This window comes from Tursiops truncatus, chromosome 16 (assembly GCF_011762595.2).
Source record: "Tursiops truncatus isolate mTurTru1 chromosome 16, mTurTru1.mat.Y, whole genome shotgun sequence".
In the NCBI taxonomy this organism is placed as follows: domain Eukaryota; kingdom Metazoa; phylum Chordata; class Mammalia; order Artiodactyla; family Delphinidae; genus Tursiops; species Tursiops truncatus.
Genome location: NC_047049.1, coordinates 25,173,591 through 25,193,220, shown reverse-complemented (window position 1 = coordinate 25,193,220; position 19,630 = coordinate 25,173,591). Strand labels below are relative to the sequence as shown.

Below are 19,630 nucleotides of genomic sequence, written 5' to 3'. Positions count from 1 at the left end.
TAGAAACAGCCTGCCCCCAGATCCTTCTCCCAGGAAGTATTCAGTCATAGCTCCAATCAGCCACCTTGGAAGTCTCCTCTCTTTTTCATCCATCTCTCTAACAGCATAGGGTCAGCACTTACTGTGATAATGCATTATTCGAGGAGACAATCAGAAAACATTTAGTCCAGTTAGAAACATCTAGTCCAATTTGAGAAACAGGACATCCATGTAAGACTTAGGAGCACCTACATGTCTTCAAAAATGTGCACTGAACTCCTTCCATATGTCTAACACTGATCAATAAAGACATGAGTTTCTGCCCTCATGTAGGTTTCTGACTGCCTGGAAAGATGGACTTTAAACAAACAAATAATTATTTTACTACAATTAGTAAGTGCTATGCAGGAAAAGTAAAAGATGCTTTGAGGGAGAACAAAATAGGGGCTCGGCTTTGGGGTAGGGAGAGGGTCAGGAACATCTCAGCTGAGCCCTGAAGGATGAATAGGACTTTTTTAAGTAAAAAAAAAAAGTGAGAGAGGGGCTTACTTGGAAGAGTAGAGAATCCCTGAAAAGGGGACCAGTTGGCACAAAGGCCCTGAAGTAGGGATGAGCCTTGTATTATCTGCAGAATGATCAGCAGCCTAGAGGGAAAGGGGGAACGTGGCAAAAAATAGTCCGAAGGAGGCAGAACCAGACCTCACAGGGCACTATAGACCATATAAATCATCTGCAGCCTTATCTTAAGTGCAATGGAGAGTACTTGACAGCATAAAGCAGAGGAGTGGCAGAGATCAGGTCTGCAGTTCAAATGAATGGAATGTAACCAACCGATCAATTGCCTCATATACTCATGAAAATTAATTCATTTGAATCAAGCAAAGATCTCTGAGGTGCCTGTTGGGAACTTCCACTGGGTGTTTACAACATGAGAGAGATAAGATCTGCAACCTCTATCACAATTGTTCTATTTATCAAACATCTACCAGGTAGTAAATACTGGAAATCTAAATTGATCCCCCGGGGCTTCCCTGGTGGCACAGTGGTTAAGAATCCGCCTGCCAATGCAGGGAACACGGGTTCAAGCCCTGGTCCGGGAAGATCCCACATGCCGCAGAGCAACTAAGCCTGTGCGCCACAACTACTGAGCCTGTGCTCTAGAGCCCATGAGCCACAACTACGGAGTCCATGTGCCACAACTACTGAAGCCCGTGCACCTAGAGCCCGTGCTCCGCAACAAGAGAAGCCACAGCAATGAGAAGCCCGCACACCGCAACGAAGAGTAGCCCCCGCTTGCTGCAACTACAGAAAGCCCGCGCGCAGCAATGAAGACCCAACGCAGCCAAAAATAAATAAATAAATAAATAAATTGATTCCCCACCCACACTTTACCCCAGAGTTGCTGAATATCTATTTAGGAAATTAAACCCTTGGGCAAAAGATGAAGGCAGGTCGTTATAAGCCCCATGCCAGATTAGTGGTCCCGAAAAACTTCTGAGTTTCAGAATAGATGGATTCCTGAGGAGACAGAAGAGTTAGAATCGAATATACAGAGATACTACTTCATACCTACTTTAAGGAAGAAAAAAAAAAGGAGGTAAGTGTTGGCAAGGATGTAGAGAAACTGGAATCCTCCTGCATTGCTGGTAGGAAAGTAAAATGGTGCAGCCTCTGTGGTGGTTCCTCAAAAAGCTAAATATAGAATTACCATATGACCCAGCAATTCTACTTCTGAGTATATTCCCCAAAGAACTGAAAACAGGGATTCAAACGGACACTCATATGCCAAGGTTCATAGTGGCATCATTCATAGTAGCCAAAAGGCGGTATCAACCCAAATGGCCATCAACACATAAATGGATAAACGAAGGATGGTACATCCATACAATGGACTATTACTCAGCCATACAAATAAATGAAGTTGTGGTACAGCTACAACATGGATAAACCTTGAAAACATTATGCCAGGTGAAATAAGCCAGACACAAAAGGACAAATATTATATGATACTACTTTTGTGAAGTACCTAAAACAGACAAATTCATAGAGACAGAAAGTGGATCAGAGGTTACCAGAGACTGGGGCAGTGGGGAGGAATGGGGAGTTATTGCTTAATGGGTCCAGAATTTCTGTTTGTGATGATGAAAAAAGTGTTGAAACAGGCAGTGGTGATGGTTGCACAACACTGTGAATGTACTCATGCCACTAAGTTGTACACTTAAAAATGGCTAAAATGGCAAATTTTCTGTTATATATATTTTACCACAGTAAAAAAAAATTCAAGGGAGGGTGGGCTGGAAGTTTGGGGTTAGCAGATGCAAACAATTACATATAGAATGGATAAACAACAAGGTCCTACTATATAGCACAGGGAACTATATTCAATATCCTAAGATAAACCATAATGGAAAAGAAAAAAAATAAGTGTTTATCACACAGATAAAAAATTTTTTTAAATAAAATGGAAAAAAAATTAAAAGAAATCAAATACATAAATAGGACCATTTCCTCCATGTTCACTGAGCTTCTTCCAAATTGCCACTTTTCAGTTGCTGGTCCCCATGTCCCTCCATAAAAGCTCTTTTTACATTTGGACTCTATTCATCCTTTCGGCCTTAGCTCAAATGTAACTCAGAGAGGGCTTCCCAATCTCCCTACGCCAGTATTCTTTCATGTTGCCCATACCTTCCCTTCCCTTCCCTTCCCATCCCACAATTGCAATTAAATAAATATTTGTGTGATTATGTCTTTAATATCTGCCTTTTCATTAGGTTGTAAGCTCGAGAGGAGCAGGGACAGTCTTGTCCACTGTGTCTGTCTCATCCCCTGAGAGAGGATACAGCACCTAGCCCAGGGTCTGGCACATCGGGGATTCCATATGTATTTTTACATAAATTAATTAATAACTAAATGAATGTGTGGTAGGATTGTTTTTAATTTTAATGCCTTTCACAATGCTTTGAGTTTGATTAAATTATGTAAAAACAAAAAAAAAGTACATCAGGGCTTATATCCCTGTGTTCTACCTTGCGAAGTCGTCAGCAGTCTCTTGGAGCAGGAACCTGAGTGAGACAGTAGTACAATTCGTTTCCAGGTAGATCTGCTACAACACCAACCATTCCAATCTTGGTCTCTAAGTGGTAAGTTGTTGGGCTTACAATGGAACCGCTCTTCACTGTGGGACCAGACCTGCCAGCCCCCTATAGACCATTTCACGTGTTCAGGTTAAGCAGCATCTATATTAGGACCAAAAAGTAAGGCATACTAATGTCAGAATGAGAAAGAACATTCACTCGTTTATTGGGAAAGCCACTTCTTTGATAAGCCTAGGTAAGTTTAGGCTTTATGCCATTAGTCAATGAAAGCACTTCCTACCTCAATGTCCCCATCTTAGCACTCTGCATCAACCTCAGTAAACAACATTCTGTGCTAAAAGGAAGCTAGACACATATAATTAATTTTGAGACAAGAAATACAAAAAGAAACTGATTTAATGAATTTGTCTTCTGGATGTGGACACCTGTGGGAACTGAAAGGCGTGATAATACAGGAAGAAGCACACAACTCACAACAGCTTTTATATAAACAAGTTTTGTCCCACAGATCATTATTCTCTCAGCCCACAATCTAATCTTCTTTCTTTTTACTTTTTTACGTGTTACATATAAAATGCATAAACCAGAGAGTACAAAGCAAACAAGCAACTGTAGACATTAGGAGATTTTTTTGACCATAAGTAACAGAAAACCCAGTTAAAACAGGATTAAACAATACGAAAATCCAGAGGTATTGTGGACTCCAGGGTACGAGATTCAGTCACTGACATTGCCACAAGGAACAGGTTTCATTTCTCTGTCCTGCAACCTTCAGGATTGCCTTCATCCTAAAACATGTCCCCCTCATTGCTTGTAGGATGGCTACAAGTATCCTTGTTTGTGTCAACAAAAGATTCTAAGTCCTTCCCTTCAACCGCACTGGGATGAATTAGGATACATGCAGACCCCCAGGACCAATAATCATTGCCGAGGAAGGATCATACACTGATTAATCAGATTTGTCCCTGGGTTTTGGGGATGGAGAGGATATCTGAGCAAAACTGGGATTTTTGACAGGGAGAAGGGGTGGGGAATGGATGCCAGGTAGGCAGTCAAGAGTGTTCACTACAACTAGCAAATCAGAATTTGCCCACACCTTGAGTTACAAGTATTGCAGTAGTATTAGAGAAATATAAAACACTTTGAATTTCACACATCCACTAATCCACTTGTTCTTAACTCATGTAAGGGATAAGAACACATTCTCATCAGCAACAGTGGCTCATGACATCAGTGATTCTTGGAAAAATCAGGAAGCCTGTGTGGTGTTCTTTATGTATACGTGATAGTCCCACCTTCCTAGAGAAAGAATGGTATCTCTCCATCATATTAGAGGCCCAGTCCTGCATCTTAGCCATCCTCTCCAGTCCTGGGTTCATATCGAAACCTGCTTGGGTCCCACCCTAGTCCTTCCCAGTGATATTGAACAGCATTTCACCCATTTGGGAAATTTATTTTGGGAGTCCCAAAGTATATTTTGACATGACTAGTTCTGTGAGATGTTACTAGCTGTTCCTTGGGGAAAAAAAATAGTTCCATTCTTGCAGAAATCATGAAAGGATTATTTAAACTCTTAGCACTTGCAAAACTTGGGCATTTGTCATTATCAATTCCTGGGACAGCACATCTACTTTGTCTTTTGAAGATTGGGCCTTCGTAAGCAAGAAAGTGACTCTGGTTTTCACAGCAAAGAGGTGAGGCCTCATCCAAGGATATACAACAAGGGTTTGTATAGGGACTTGTAACAGGGATGCATTATTTTCTTCAATCAGTGGTTCTTAAACTACAATCAAGAATAAGGGTTGGGCTTCCCTGGTGGCACAGTAGTTAATGATTCGCCTGCCAATGCAGGGGACACGGGATTGAGCCCTGGTCTGGGAAGATCCCACATGCCGCGGAGCAACTAGGCCTGTGTGCCACAACTACTGAGCTTGTGCTCTAGAGCCCATGGGCCACAACTACTGAGCCCGTACACCATAACGACTGAGACCACGCACCACATCTACTGAAGCCTGCACACCTAGAGCCCGTGCTCTGAAGCAAGAGAAGCCACCGCAATGAGAAGCCCGTGCACCGCAACGAAGAGTAGCCCCTACTCGATGCAACTAGAGAAAGCCCGTGCACAGCAACAAAGACCCAACACAGCCAAAACTAAAATAAATAAAAATAAATAAATTGAAAGAAAAAAAAAGAATAGGGGTTGCCTTTCAAAAAGGCAGACTCCAGATCTCATCCCAATCTCTGGCTGTGCAGCCTGGGAATTCATATTTAAACGAACTCTCCAGGTAATTCTGATGCAGGTGGTCCATGTGTTCTCTGAAATTGCTATCTACCTACCACATGCCTGCCTGTGACAGTAATCAATGTTGCCACGGCAGCAGCCAGTCTGAGCCACCTCCTGCTGCCTGCTGCCTGGGCAACAACTGACTTTTTGGGTCTCTTCCTTCTCTGCTAGTCCAAGGAGCCACTGTGAACAGCAGTTTTTCAATACTGTGGAAATTATTCAACTGACCCAAACAAAGAAACTGACTCATACTTGTACGATCAGGGATTACAAACTATGTCACCTCACCTTCAGAGCACCAGTCTTTTAATCCCCTTTCTTGGCTCCACTTCAGATGTCAGATACTAGCCCTCAATGATTACATTTCATTGGCACGAAGAGGGTGCAGTCCCTGAGGCCCACACAGTTTTCCAAGCCTGTCACAAACTGGGGTCCTCCCTTATCTGGCATCTATAGCACTCTTGTAACAAGTGTCCTATTGGGTTAAAAGTAAATAAATCTCTCATTTGAGTGACGGATAGTTGAGTTCATTACTTTTACTTTCAGCAAACCCAAAACAATTATTTTCAACTAATTTTTTGGTCAGATGCTAACTATCTGAAAGAAAACCCATGCTAATAGAAGAAAGAATAGGTTAAGTACTAGGATCTGTATCTAATCCCTTAGCAGGTGTGGTAAACAGAATAATGGCCTAATCCCTAGAACCTGTGACTGTGTCGCAATTATAGAGCAAAGGAGAATTAAGGTAGCAGATGGAATTAAGTTTTGCTAATCAGCTGACCTTAAATAGGGAGTACATGCCGCAGGGCAACTAAGCCCAGGCACCACAACTACTGAGCTCTCAGGCCTCTACTAGAAAGCCCATGTGCTGCAAATTACAGAGCCCACATGCCACAAATACAGAGTCCATGCACCCTGGAGCCTGCGTGCCACAACTAGAGAAGAGCAAACCAGTATTCCACAACTAGAGAGAAGCCCACGCACCACAACGAAGGATCCGGCGTCCCTCAACAAAGACCCCCGTGTGTGCAACTAAGACCCGATGCAGCCAAAAATAAATAAGATAAATAAATAATAAATAAATCTTTAAAAGAAAATAAATGTAGAAGAGGGAAGGACAAGAGTCAGTGTCAGTGATGCGATGCGAGAAAGAGTTAGCCGGCCATTGCTAGCTATGAAGATGGAAGGGGACCATCAGCCAAGGAATACCTGCAGCCTCTAGAAGCTGAAGAAGGCGAGGAGACTGATTTTCCCCAAGAGCCTCCGGAAGGAACGTAGGAACATAGCTGGATAAGATCTTGATTTTAATCCGCTGAAACCCGATTCAGACTTCTCTGATCTCCAGAATTTAGGTAATACTTTTGTGTTGCTTTAAGCCACGAAATTTGTGATAATTAGTTACATCAGCAATAGGAAACTAGTACACAGGGAATTAGGAATGAAGACCAGAAACAGATACAGACTAGAGAGTCAAATAAATGTGGGCCTCCTTGCTCAGTGCATACTATAATACCTTTTCTCTAGTGGTGGTCCAGGGGAAACCCTTCATCCTATGAGTTTTCCAGGAGGCCTGCCTTTGAACCAGATAACCTGATTCAGAGAACCTGCAGTATTAAAAAATATATATATATATATATTTTATGAGTTAAATTCATGTACATTTCTTTTTTCGTCCCTTCAATGTTGGTATTTCGTTTGCTTTTCCCTTTTTTTTCCTGAAGCATAACATAAACATATATATATGCAGAAAAATGCACAAATCATTTTCACTTACGTAACCACCACCCAAATCAAGATATAAAATATAACCAGAAGCTTCAAAACTCATCTCATGGCCCCTTCCATGCACTATGTCGCCTCCCACCTCATACAGTATACATGCCTTTGTGTCTGGCTTCTTTCACTTATTAGTATAGTAGTGAGATGCATCCATATGTAGCAATTGTTCGTCTATTTTCATTGCTCTATAGTATTGCACTGTGTAAATAGAAAATGATTCACCCATTTTTTTTCAATTCATCCACTTTTTTAAGAGGAAAATCGTGGATTCAAAGTGGTTTCACCCCCTTCCAGATTTTTCAGACTCTTTACCCGCTAATAAGTAACTGTAAATCACAAGGCAAGGATGAAACAACCTGGGTTTCCCAAATGTATTTGACCATGAAACTTTTTTTTTCCTACAAAGCATCTTACAAGACTAATATTTTGTAGGACACGCTCCAGGAAACCATGGTCTGGAGCAATGGTTTTCAAACTGTGCTCCTCAAAGCTCTAAGTTCCCAGATAGTGACTCAATACTGCATAAGGGATCAGAGTAAGATCAACTGGATCCCTACTTCTGCTTCAACACACCCTCCACTTGTATCTGCTTTAAGAAGGGATTTCACATAGATGGGGTGTATGTGTATATGTATTAACTGCCCATGTGTCTATGATTGAGAAAAGGGTTTGGTTGCTTTAAAAAATGTGTTTGAGGGGCTTCCCTGGTGGCGCAGTGGTTGAGAGTCCGCCTGCTGATGCCGGGGACACAGGTTCGTGCCCCGGTCCGGGAAGATCCCACATGCTGCGGAGCGGCTAGGCCCGTGAGCCATGGCCACAGAGCCTGTGCATCCGGAGCCTGTGCTCCGCAACAGGAGAGGCCATGGCAGTGAGAGGCCCGCGTACCGCAAAAAAAAAAAAAAAAAAAAATGTGTTTGAAAACCACATGTCTATGCTCTAGCGGACCTCTCAGAAGGCCTTTGCACAGACCCAGGTTCCAAGCTACAAGGACTTCCTGACCTTATCCAAAGTTCACTGCTTTCACAGTTGCTTACTTGCCAGGCTCTGTCCAAGAGCCATCTGCCCACTGCTTCTGCCAGTGGTGTTGTGGAAGGGCTCAAAAGAGATCACTGACAGCTGCTCAATACAGATCAGGCAGCTTAGTCCACAGGCAGCTTCTGGCTATGGAGTCAGAGGCTGAAAATAGATCATTACATGCCACAAAAGTCTGAAATTGCTTCTAACCAGGCAGCATGGTTTAGGGATTAAGAGCATGGACTCCAGAGCCAAACCCCCTGGCTTAGACTTCTGGCTCTGCTGCTAAGTAGCTGTGACCTTGGGCAAGTTTCTCAATGCCCTCACATTTCAGTTTCCTCATCTTTAAAATGGAAGTGAAGATAATAATAGCATGTACCTCAAAGGCTTGATGAGGATGAAATGAGATCATGTTTGTGCAGCACTTGAGACTGGGCTGGGCACCTAGGAGGCACGATGTAAATGTCTGTTAAATAAAACCAAAGTGGTTCTGCGAACTTATAGGTGGCAAAGCCCAATTCCAGGCATTTTACTTATTTTACTGTTCAATTTTTACCACCGCCCTCGAGGTGAGGCGCTCTCTGTGGCCCCCCACGCCCCTGAAGAGTTGAGATCACATGGCCCTCCAAAATGGCGAGTGTTACCAAACTCAGGATTCCTTGGATCAATAACATTTCAAAAGCAATTTTGGGAATTCACGTAGGGTGGCTGTTTTAACTATGCCACTCAGGACATTAAAATAAACTGCTATCTACCATTACCTCTATTTTATGAAAGGTAATTTTAAGACCAAAAAAAGTAGGGAAGACATAATCTCAGAAAAAAAAGACGGGGCTTTAAATTAAATTGAGCTTAGTTAAAAAAAAAATCACTACCCTGTTCTGGTTTTTCCATTTCATCTTGAGCCAGTGGCCAAGGGCCAACCCCTGTCTGTGACCCAGCATTTGCATTTGACTAACAGTGCTCTACAGGCCCTTGTGAGTGTCCCTGAACACATGGGCCATTATAACTAAACACCTCCCTGAGTGTCCAAGCCTCAAAGCTAGTACTGAACACCCCAAACTGCAGAACTGAAGGCATTTGCTAATGATCCCATTTAACACTGCTATGCTCAGAGGCGAGGGATCACAGGGGAATTGGGCAGAGTTATGTCAGTTGTTCGCGGTAGCATTTGATGGGGCCTTTTAGAACCACAGCTCCAACTCCAAGGAGCCAAGAAAGACTGAGCTACCTGGGTGTTTTAGATAAAACCTCAGTCTTTCCACCTGTGTTTCATTGCTCTCACACCACTACCACACTCACAACACTTCTGACACCACAGGTGTGGGGTTTTCCCCCACGCCAAGCAATTCTCTGTGACACACCAGGGTGTTCTACAATTTAACTCAATCCTGACACCATCTACTAGAGACAGTGTCAGATCCCACAGGTTAAGGGCTCAGTCCCACGAGACTGCCCCCTCCCTCCGTCCCCACAACCAAGATTCAGATGCCAATCACAAGTAGTAGGCCACCAGGATACCCACATCTTCTGTCTGACTTGGCTACAAATTGGAGGTTCCCATGACGTCTTCCTCCTTGGATTCAATTATTTGCTAGGGTAGCTCACAGAACTCAGAGACACACTTACTTACATTTACCAATTTATTAAAGGATACAGATGAACAGCCAGATGAAGAGATACATAAGGTGAGGTCTGGGAGGGTCCGAGCACAGAAGCTTCTGTCCCAGTGAATGCGGGGTGTTTCACCCTCCTAGTACTTGCATGTGTTCACCAAACTGGAAGCTCCCTGAGCTCCATACCTTTGAGATTTTTATGGAGACTTCATCACATAGGCATAGCTGGTCATTAACTCCACTACCAGCTCTTCTCCCTTCTTGAGGGAATGAGAGGCAGGGCTGAAAATTCCAAGCTTCTACTCATGGCTTGGTCTTTCCAGCTAGGTCATCCAGTCAGGTCATCCAGGAGCCCCTCAGGACCCCACCCAGAGTCGCCTCATTAGAACAAAAAGCACTCCCATCACCCAGGAAACTCCAAGGGTTTCGGGAGCTCTGTGCCAGGAACCAGGAGAAGAGACCAATATGTGTTTTCTATTATCTCACACTGGGTGTGCAGACATAGTGAGAGAGGCCAGCTTGGGGAGTCAGGACACAGGGGCTGTCATGCTGGTCCTGCTGCTAACTCAACCGTGTAATTTTTGGTGAAGTCCTCAACCATTTAGAGACTTGTTTTTCTCTCCTACAAAATGGGGGCAGTAATACCTGCTTTGTATTTCTCAAGGTTGTCCTGGGAATCATATAAGTAATGGCTGTGAATGTGGTGTTAAAGCACCCTAAAGGAATGCATGTTTGTGACTCTCAGCCTCCACCCCCTTCTAGTCAGGGCCCCAAGTTTCCCCACTAAGTTTATACCAAGGATCTTTCCCTCCAGCCTGACAAGGACTCCACAGTACGACATTGCAGGGTAGACTCCAGGGCCTTGGTTTAGAGCAGTGGGGTAAGGAGAAGCCAATTTTTTTCCTTCTCAGAGTTCTGGTCCCCCAGGTCACTCCAGGATGGAGGGAGCTGCTAAGTATAAACACTCAGGAATCCACAAATACTCTTGGAATTCCAGCTTAGTGAGCCTGTTCAGTAATGCTTCCTGCTAAACTAACAAAGAGTGATAGCAGAAGAATGCTGGGAGACATTCCATCCCCTGGCCTCCAAAGAATCCTGGCAGCTCCACTTGTTATATCAACGTGTTATATCTGGAAGAAACTTTAGATCAGTCGTTCTTAATTCTGGCTAAACATTAGAATCACCAGGGGAGCTTTTAAAAGATACCCTTGCCCGGCTGTACCTCACACCAATTAAATCAGCATATTTGGGAGAGGGACCTAGACATCAGTATTTTTAAAGCTCCCCAGATGATTGCAATGTGCAGCCTAGTTTGAGAACCACTGCTATAGAGGATCCAGGTCAAACACCTCACTTTACAGAAGGAAAAACTGAGGCCCTGGGAGTTTAAGAATTTTGTCGGAAGTCATACAACTGATTAGAGCTTGAGATATCAATTCAACAAGTTGATGATAATAACAGCTCTTTCTTTGTTGAGCTTTTACTCTGGGCCAGAGTAAGCACCAAGCACCTTACAAATATAATGTCAATAAATCCTAATGATTTTATGAGAAAATTGAGACCCAGGGAGTTTAACTAGTTTTCTCAAGGTCAAAACAACTGAACAGTGGCAGAGATTCCAGTTCAATTGTTCAACTAAGTTTGAGCAGCACGCAGATGACAAGACAGGGATAGGGCCCTGCCCTTAAGGAATTTACAGTCTACCTGGAGGGACAGGACACAGGTGAGCCAACATTTAAAACACATTCTGATAAGTGTTACAGTAAAAGTCAACAATGGAAAGACAAGGAAGGCACCTAACTCTGGGAAAAGTCAAAGAAGTCTACTTAGAGGAGGAGGTATTGAAGAAGTCTTAAAAGGTGAATGAAAGGTAGTTTAGTGAAAAACGAAGAGGGAGAGAAACTGGAACCAGCCAGTGTAAAGAATGGTGAATGCTCAGAGCTACGCAGTAATTCATAGTGACTTGATAAGTATATTTGGGTGGAGCTATTGCCAAGAGGTGAGATTGAAGAAGTACAGAGACTAGATCATTAAGGAGTTTAAAAGAGGGAACCATAGCAGGATTATAAACGGACAGTGGAAGGATATAAATGTATGTATTTAAAAGGTTATTGGAGGATATGATACCAAAATCACAGGCAACAAAAGAAAAAACAGATAAAGTGGACTACATCAAAATTGAAAACTTCTGTGCATCAAAGTACACTCTTAACAGAGAAAAAGAGCAACTCATGCAATGGGACAACAAAAAACAATCTGATTCAAAAATGGGCAAAGGACTTGAATCGATCTCTCTCCAAAAAAGATATACAAATGCCAATAGGCACATGAAAACATGTTCAACATCACTAATCATCAGGGAAATTCAAACCAAAACCACAATGAGGTATCACCTCATAGCCAGTAGGATGGCTATAATCAAAAAAATAGAAAATAATAAGTGTTGATGAGAACGTGGAAAAATTGGAACACTTGTGTACTGCTGATGGGAGTGTAAAATGGTGCAGCTGCCGTGGAAGACAGTAGGGCAGTTCCTCAAAAAAGTAAAAATAGAATTACCATATGGTCCAGCAATTCCACTTCTGGGTATGTACCTAAAGGAATTAAATGCAGGGTCTCGGGCTTCCCTGGTGGCACAGTGGTTGGGAGTTCGCCAGCCGATGCAGAGAACACGGGTTCGTGCCCCGGTCTGGGAAGATCCCACACGCCGCGGAGCGGCTGGGCCCGTGAGCCATGGCCGCTGAGCCTGCGCATCCAGAGCCTGTGCTCCGCAACGGGAGAGGCCACAACAGTGAGAGGCCCGCGTACCGCAATAAATAAATAAATAAATAAATAAATAAAATAAAAGCAGGGTCTCAAAGAGATATTTGTCTACTCATGTTTATAGCAACATTATTCATAATAGCTGAAAGGTAAAAGCAACCCAAGTGACGAACGAATAAATAATCAAAATGTGGTGTACATATATACAATGGAACGTTATTCAGCCTTAAAAAGGAAGAAAATTCTGGTACATGTTACAAGGTGGAACCTTATTGTGGTAAGTGAAATAAACCACCCACAAAAGGACAAATACTGTATGAAGTACCTAGAGTAGACAAATTTACAGAGACAGAAAGTAGAATTATGGTTACCAGGAAGGAGCCAGGGAGATGGGTAACGGAGAGTTACTGTTTAATGGGTACAGAGTTTCAGTTTGGGAAGATGAAGAAGTTTTAGAGGTGGATGGTGGTAGTGATTTCATAAAAATGTGAATATACTTGATTCCACTTAACTGTATGGGTTAAAATGGTAAATTTTATGTTATGTGGATTTTACCACAAAAAAATTACGGCAATAGCATTAAAAGATTAGCAGGTGAAAACTCAATGAGGAGACCAGTTAAAAAGCTAATGCCCAGGGGCAAAGAACCCAATAAGAGCCTGATAATGTAAGACAGTGGCAGGGGAGACGTAGGGGACAGACACTAGAGATCTCTAGGAGGTGAGTGGCTAGCTAGATGGGGCGTCAGGAAGAATGAGGAGCCGCAAAACGCTACTCCCAAAGTCCTGACCTGAGGGAGTGATGAACAGTGGTGTCCATCACCAAGACAAGGCCCACAGAGTTGGTGGGGGAGGAACAGGTTTCTGAGAAGGTGGTGAGTTCAGCTTTGAACAAGCTGAGTTTGAAGTACCTGGAGAATATCCAGGTGGCAATATCTTAAAGGAATCAGATACACTACAAATTGATCTCAGAAGGTTGGATATTTTTTTAAGTATGATAATAGTATTATGGTTATTTTTTAAAGTTTGTATCTTTTGTAGAAAATATGGCTGAATGGGGCAGGGCTGGCCATGGGGCAATGGTTGTTAGGGCTGAGGCATGGTACACAGAGATTCTTTATGCAATTCTGTCTACTCTGGGGACCAGTCAAAAATCACCATAATAAAAAGTTTAAAAAACAATCATAGCCCTGCTCGCCATTCCCGTAATGGCTGCTTCCTTGAAGGTGCTGTCACATGGAACCTCTTAGCCTCAGCATCCTGAACTGATAGAATTAAACAAATACCACTTTCTTTGAAACCTTCAGCCTTTAAGAACCAGTCACCTCAAGATCTCAACATCATGATCTCAGTTTCAACACAATTGTTCCTAGTTCTCTTTTCATTGCTTTTGGTGCTGCCTGTTGTGGAAGCAGTAGAAGCCGGAGATGCAATCGCTCTCTTGCTCAGTGTGGTTCTCAGCATTACAGGCATTTCTGCTTGTTTGGGGGTGTATGCATGAAAGAGAAATGGACGGATGAGACTTTGAAGGGCCTCCTGAATCAAACCTTGCCCTGAAAACCTTTGTGCTATTGAGGTTCAGAACTGAGTTTTGGTCACTGAAAGTTCCCAAGAAACAGTAAATAGGGTAGTTCATAGTCTTGGTTATTTCCCTATAAATAGGAACAAACTGATATACTATGTTAAATGGAAAACAAAACGTTTTCTTCACAACAAATAATGCACTGAAAAATGCCTTAGAAAGGAGGTCAAAGAAGTGAGATGGCTGAACTCTGCATATTTCATAGTTTCAGAATTCTCAATAGGAAGAAGAAAGCTCTTGCCCAGAATCCTGGGAAATTGCCACTGTTTAAGTTATAATCACTGCCTCCTGCATCATTGAGGAGTCTTTTCTCCATATTTTTAATGGATTTTTGTGTTGTTGTCTCCCAAGTTAATATTGTACCTAGATATTAAATACAGTTGGTCAAAAATTAAAACTTATGTCTTTGGGCTTCTCTGGTGGCACAGTGGTTGAGAGTCCACCTGCCGATGCAGGGGACACGGGTTTGTGCCCCGGTCCGGGAAGATCCCACATGCCGTGGAGCGGCTGGGCCCGTGCGCCATGGCCGCTGAGCCTGCGCGACCGGAGCCTGTGCTCCGCAACGGGAGAGGCCACAACAGTGAGAGGCCCACGTACTGCCAAAAAAAAAAAAAAAAAAAAAAATATCTTTGTGGGGGAAACGTTTAGAAAATGTATTCGATGTATCTAACGTTGAAATGGAGAAAAAATTTAATGTAAAAAAAATACTTTATATTGACATTGAAATGGAGAAGAGATTTAATGTTTAACAAAACCAAAAAAATCTTTATATTAACTGGTAACATCTCCATGGTGAGAAGTACCATATATCAAATATAAACCCATTAGGTAAGTTAAAAAAAAAATAATAAAGAGAGATGTAAACCTATAGGGCAGAGATAAAGACATTATTTTATTATTAACAATAATAATACAAAGGACTACCATTTAGGGAGTCTCTACTCTGTGGCAGGCACTTTGCTGAGCCCTTTGCATGCCTATGTTATACTTTTCATGACAACTCTCATTTTACTAAAGTTCAGATGTCTTGCATACCAAGTGGCAAGCTTCAGATTATATGAGGTATATCAGAGGGAACGAATAAAACAAGAAGCTAGAAGGGCTAAACAAGGAAAGGTATGGACTGCTGACGTCTGAGAATAGGAAAAGGACCCCATAAAGACAGTGGTAGGTAGAGTGCTTTGCAAACCGAGGAAGAACAGAGATTCAAGAAGAAAGGAGTGGCTCCTTGTGTCAAATACCACACAAAGTGCAGGCAAAATAGCAACTAAAAACTGCTCAGTGAATTTTACAGTTAGGAGGCTGGGAGTACCTGGGGTCTTGGAAAGAACCACTAGAATGGTGGGGACAGAAACTGGGCTGGGAATGAGTGGGTAGCAAATTAGGCCTACTCTTGATAAGCTATGCTGTGAAGGGAACTTGAAAGATTGGTGTGATATTGTGATTTATAATAAGAAATATATATTTGGTCTTCATATGTTTCCGGCAGAGCTTCTAAAGCCCTTGGAATTTCCTAAGTGATGAAAGTGATAAAGATGTCTTTTGTTAATGAGGTCTCTTGGACCACACCTAAGGATGGGGCTGGCTGCCAGGAGGATCAACCATGTTTTTAGAGGGGTGGAAACTTTCCACGCCCCTGACCTCTGGGGATGGGAGAGGGGCTGGAGGTTGAATCAATCACCAATGGCCAGTGATTTAATCAATCACGCGTATACAGTGAAGCCTCCATAAAAACCCAAAAGGATGGGGTTTAGAGCACTTCCAGGTTGGTGAACATCTCTTTCTATCTGGCTATCCATGAGTTATATCCTTTTAAAATAAACGGGTGATCTAATAAGTAAAATGTGTCTCTGAGTTCTGTGAGCCACTCTAGCAAATTAATCAAACCCAAGGAAGGAGGGGGTCATGGGAACCTCTGACTTACAGCCAGTTGGACAGAAGCACAGGGCACAACCTGGGCTTTCGACTGGCATCTGAAGGTGGGTGGGCAGTCTTGTGGGACTGAGCCCTTAACCTGTGGGATCTGATGCTATCTCTGGGTAGATAGGGTCGGAACTGAGTTGAATTGTAGGACACCAGCAAGAATTGCTTTGTGGTGTGGGGAAACCTCCACACAATCAGAACTGGTCCCAGACCTTAACTGACTAATACCTAGAGGAAGGTAGCCACAAAGGTGAGAGGAGCTTGACTGTGTTGATGTGTGGTAGGAAAACAGCAGGGGAGAGACTGAAGATGGAGGAAAGGGAGGTGACTACACGACGCAGTGCTGAGGGATCGGGAGGGATGCAGTCCAGCGCCCAGACGAGGGATTGCCTGGGATGGGAGGAGGGGCACCTCCCTGTGGAAGGGGAAGAAGAAAGGAGGCTACTTGTGGGTTGGGGCTTAGGAAAGAGATCAGGGAGTCATGATGTCAGAGAGCAGGTGAACTGGGAGTGGGGGAAGTGAGTAAGCTGAAGACAAGGAAGGTTTGGCCAGAGACTGGCATGGTGGCATTTCTGAGCTGAAGCAGTCATGACAAGGTCCGGGGTGTGCCTGGCTGAGGTGGCAGGTATGGCACTAGAGTTAAAAGGTCAAGAATTATGAGCTGGATGACCCTGAGGAACAGATCTGAAGTGGAGAAAAAGTCCGGTGAGTTCTATCCTCAAAGCAATCAGGAGAGAGCAGTTCCTTGGCTTAAGACAGAATCACATTTTGAAATTTAAAAAAAATAGTAATTCTAAGTCTTAACTCATGGCTAATCTAAACAGCTCTTGCCAAAACCTAAATCTGTAGCTTCCTCAAGAGTAGACCAAATATTTAGACCAAGAAACAGGCTGAAACTGTGAAGCAGGAAACCTGCATGATTAATCCTGACTCTGTCAGTTACAAAATGGGTTAAATATAACTTTCTGAATTAGACTGGAGCCTGGTCTCCATTCATTCACATTCATTCAGCAAACATGCTTTCTGTCTGCCAGGTACTTTGCTAGGTCTCGGGAATTCAAAAACGAATTATCTATGGTCTTTATGGAACTCACAAACAACCCTGACAGTATGAAAATTCTAGGGCAGAGGTAGGTAGAAAGTGCAGTGGGGTTGTGTGAGCACAAAGAAAGGAACCTAGATTTGGGGTGAAGGAGCACAAAAGAGCTAACGTGAGATAAACCTTAAAGAAGGAGCAGAGTGCACCAGCCTGGGAAGGATAGGAAGGGCATTCTAGGAAGAGGAACAGCATGAGAAAGGGCACTGAGGGCCCAGATAGTCATGAAATAACAATCTGGTTTGGCAGAGCAGTAGTTCTTAAATGGCAGTCTGCACAAGAATCAGCCTCGGTATCATTAAAAAGCAGGTTCCCAGGCCCCGGGAGCAATGGATCTGGTAGGCCTAGGAATCTGCATTTTTAAAAACAAGTGTGCTCGGGCTTCCCTGGTGGCACAGTGGTTGAGAATCCGCCTGCCAATGCAGGGGACACGGGTTCAAGCTCTGGTCCGGGAAGATCCCACATGCCGCAGAGCAACTAAGCCCGTGCGCCACAACTACTGAGCCTGCACTCTAGAGCCCGTGAGCCACAACTACTGAGCCCGCGAGCCACCAACTACTGAAGCCAGCACTCCTAGAGCCCGTGCTCCACAACAAGAGAAGCCATGATGATGAGAAGCTCGCGCACAGCAATGAAGAGCAGCCCCCGCTCACCGCAATTAAAGAAAGCCCGCGTGCGGCAACGAAGACCCAACATAGCCAAAAATAAATAAATAAATTTATTTTTTAAAAAAACAAGAAAACAAGTGTCCTCGATGCTTCTGAAGACAGTTCATGCTGCAAAACCCTGGGCTAAACGAAATTGAGCTATTTGTAATGAGGTGGATGGACCTAGAGTCTGTCATACAGAGTGAGGTAAGTCAGAAAGAGAAAGACAAATACCATATGCTAACACATATATATGGAATTTAAGGAAAAAAAATGTCATGAAGAACCTAGGGGTAAGACAGGAATAAAGACACAGACCTACTAGAGAATGGACTTGAGGATATGGGGAGGGGGAAGGGTAAGCTGTGACAAAGTGAGAGAGAGGCATGGGCATATATACACTACCAAACGTAAGGTAGATAGCTAGTGGGAAGCAGCTGCATAGCACAGGGAGATCAGCTTGGTGCTTTGTGACCACCTAGAGGGGTGGGATAGGGAGGGTGGGAGGGAGGGAGACCCAAGAGGGAAGAGATATGGGAACATATGTATATGTATAACTGACTCACTTTGTTATAAAGCAGAAACTAACACCATTGTAAAGCAATTATACTCCAATAAAGATGTAAAAAAACCCTGGGGTATAGTACAGGGTACCTGGTGGGATGAAGGAGTGGGGGTTGTGATGAGGCAGAAATTTTGGTCAGGACCACATTGTGCTAAGGATGACAGCTCAATTTACAAGCAGTGAGGCATCTTTTGGGAGTGCCCTGATGACACCTGTTCTAGAAATCCCAGTCTGGAGATGGCACTGACAAGAGCCTGCAGAGAAGGAGGGTTCCGTATCCAGACAAAACATGAAGGGCTTCTTCAAGGGAAAGTACATTATTTAGAGATGAAACCATAACGAGGACCCTGGTCCTACCGCCCACTTATTAGCTGGGGGTGGCCAGGACTTCCTCGGGCTCCTAGGAGACAAAACCTCCCCTCAGGAGACCTACAGTAACAGCCACGGTGGCCCACATAGTGTGCACAGGCCTACGCAGAATCCAGGCTGCGGGACACTCCCTGTGGTTCTGAGGCCTGTGCTGAGTCACCTCTCACTGCAACAAGCTTCTCAGAGCCCCTGGGATCTTGCTTCACATGGTGCTGCTTGGATTCCCCTTGGTTTCCAGCCCAAGGAAGGAGAAAGAATAAATATCAGCCAAAGGTGTTGCTAAGGCTAGGTGCCCAGAGCCCCTCCCCTTGCCTCTCTCCCCTCACTCCCTACCCTAGAAGCTAGGATAAACAGCTGATTTCCCAGTTTCACGATCCTCTTGGCTGCTCCTGCAGAAAAAGGGCAGAGGCGAGCGCCTCTCAGAACAAACCCAGGGCTGGAAGGGACTTGATGACAACCTGTTTTCTGGGAGAGGCCCCAGGCTGGCTAATGTGAAGCTCGATCATCGCCACCCAGGCCTGGCCCCAGGGGCGGGGCTCTCACCCCCAGACTCCTTCTCAGGGTAACTTCCTGGCTGACTGACACAAAGGGTGACCTCGCACAAAACTACTCCCTTTCTTGGGCTTTGGCTTCCTCTGTAAAATGATGGAGTTGGACTCAAAGAAGCTTATCCAGTCCTATCATTCCTGGACTGATTGGGCTAAACTGATTGGGACAGAATACCCTCCCTCTAACGTGCCCAGGAGGGCCAGGAGCTATTTCAGGTACTCTCAAGACACATCGATCCATTTACTTATTATTTTCTGAACACACTACTATGTGCAAATAATAAGAACGGCCATCATGTTCAAGTGCTTACTATGTACCGGCATTATGCTAAGCATTTTACACTTCTTTGCCCATCACAACAACCCTATGA

At 43.8% G+C, this 19,630-nt stretch overlaps 1 protein-coding gene across 1 annotated transcript; it reads left to right on the top strand.

Moving 5' to 3' along the window:
- The first annotated feature begins 13,794 nt into the window (after window positions 1–13,794).
- On the top strand, window positions 13,795–14,030 carry LOC117308444 (small integral membrane protein 30-like). Its single transcript, XM_033841474.1, has one exon. It carries the CDS (start codon window positions 13,872–13,874, stop codon window positions 14,028–14,030), a length of 159 nt encoding a protein of 52 aa, XP_033697365.1. The 5' UTR covers window positions 13,795–13,871.
- The last annotated feature ends 5,600 nt before the right edge of the window (window positions 14,031–19,630 follow it).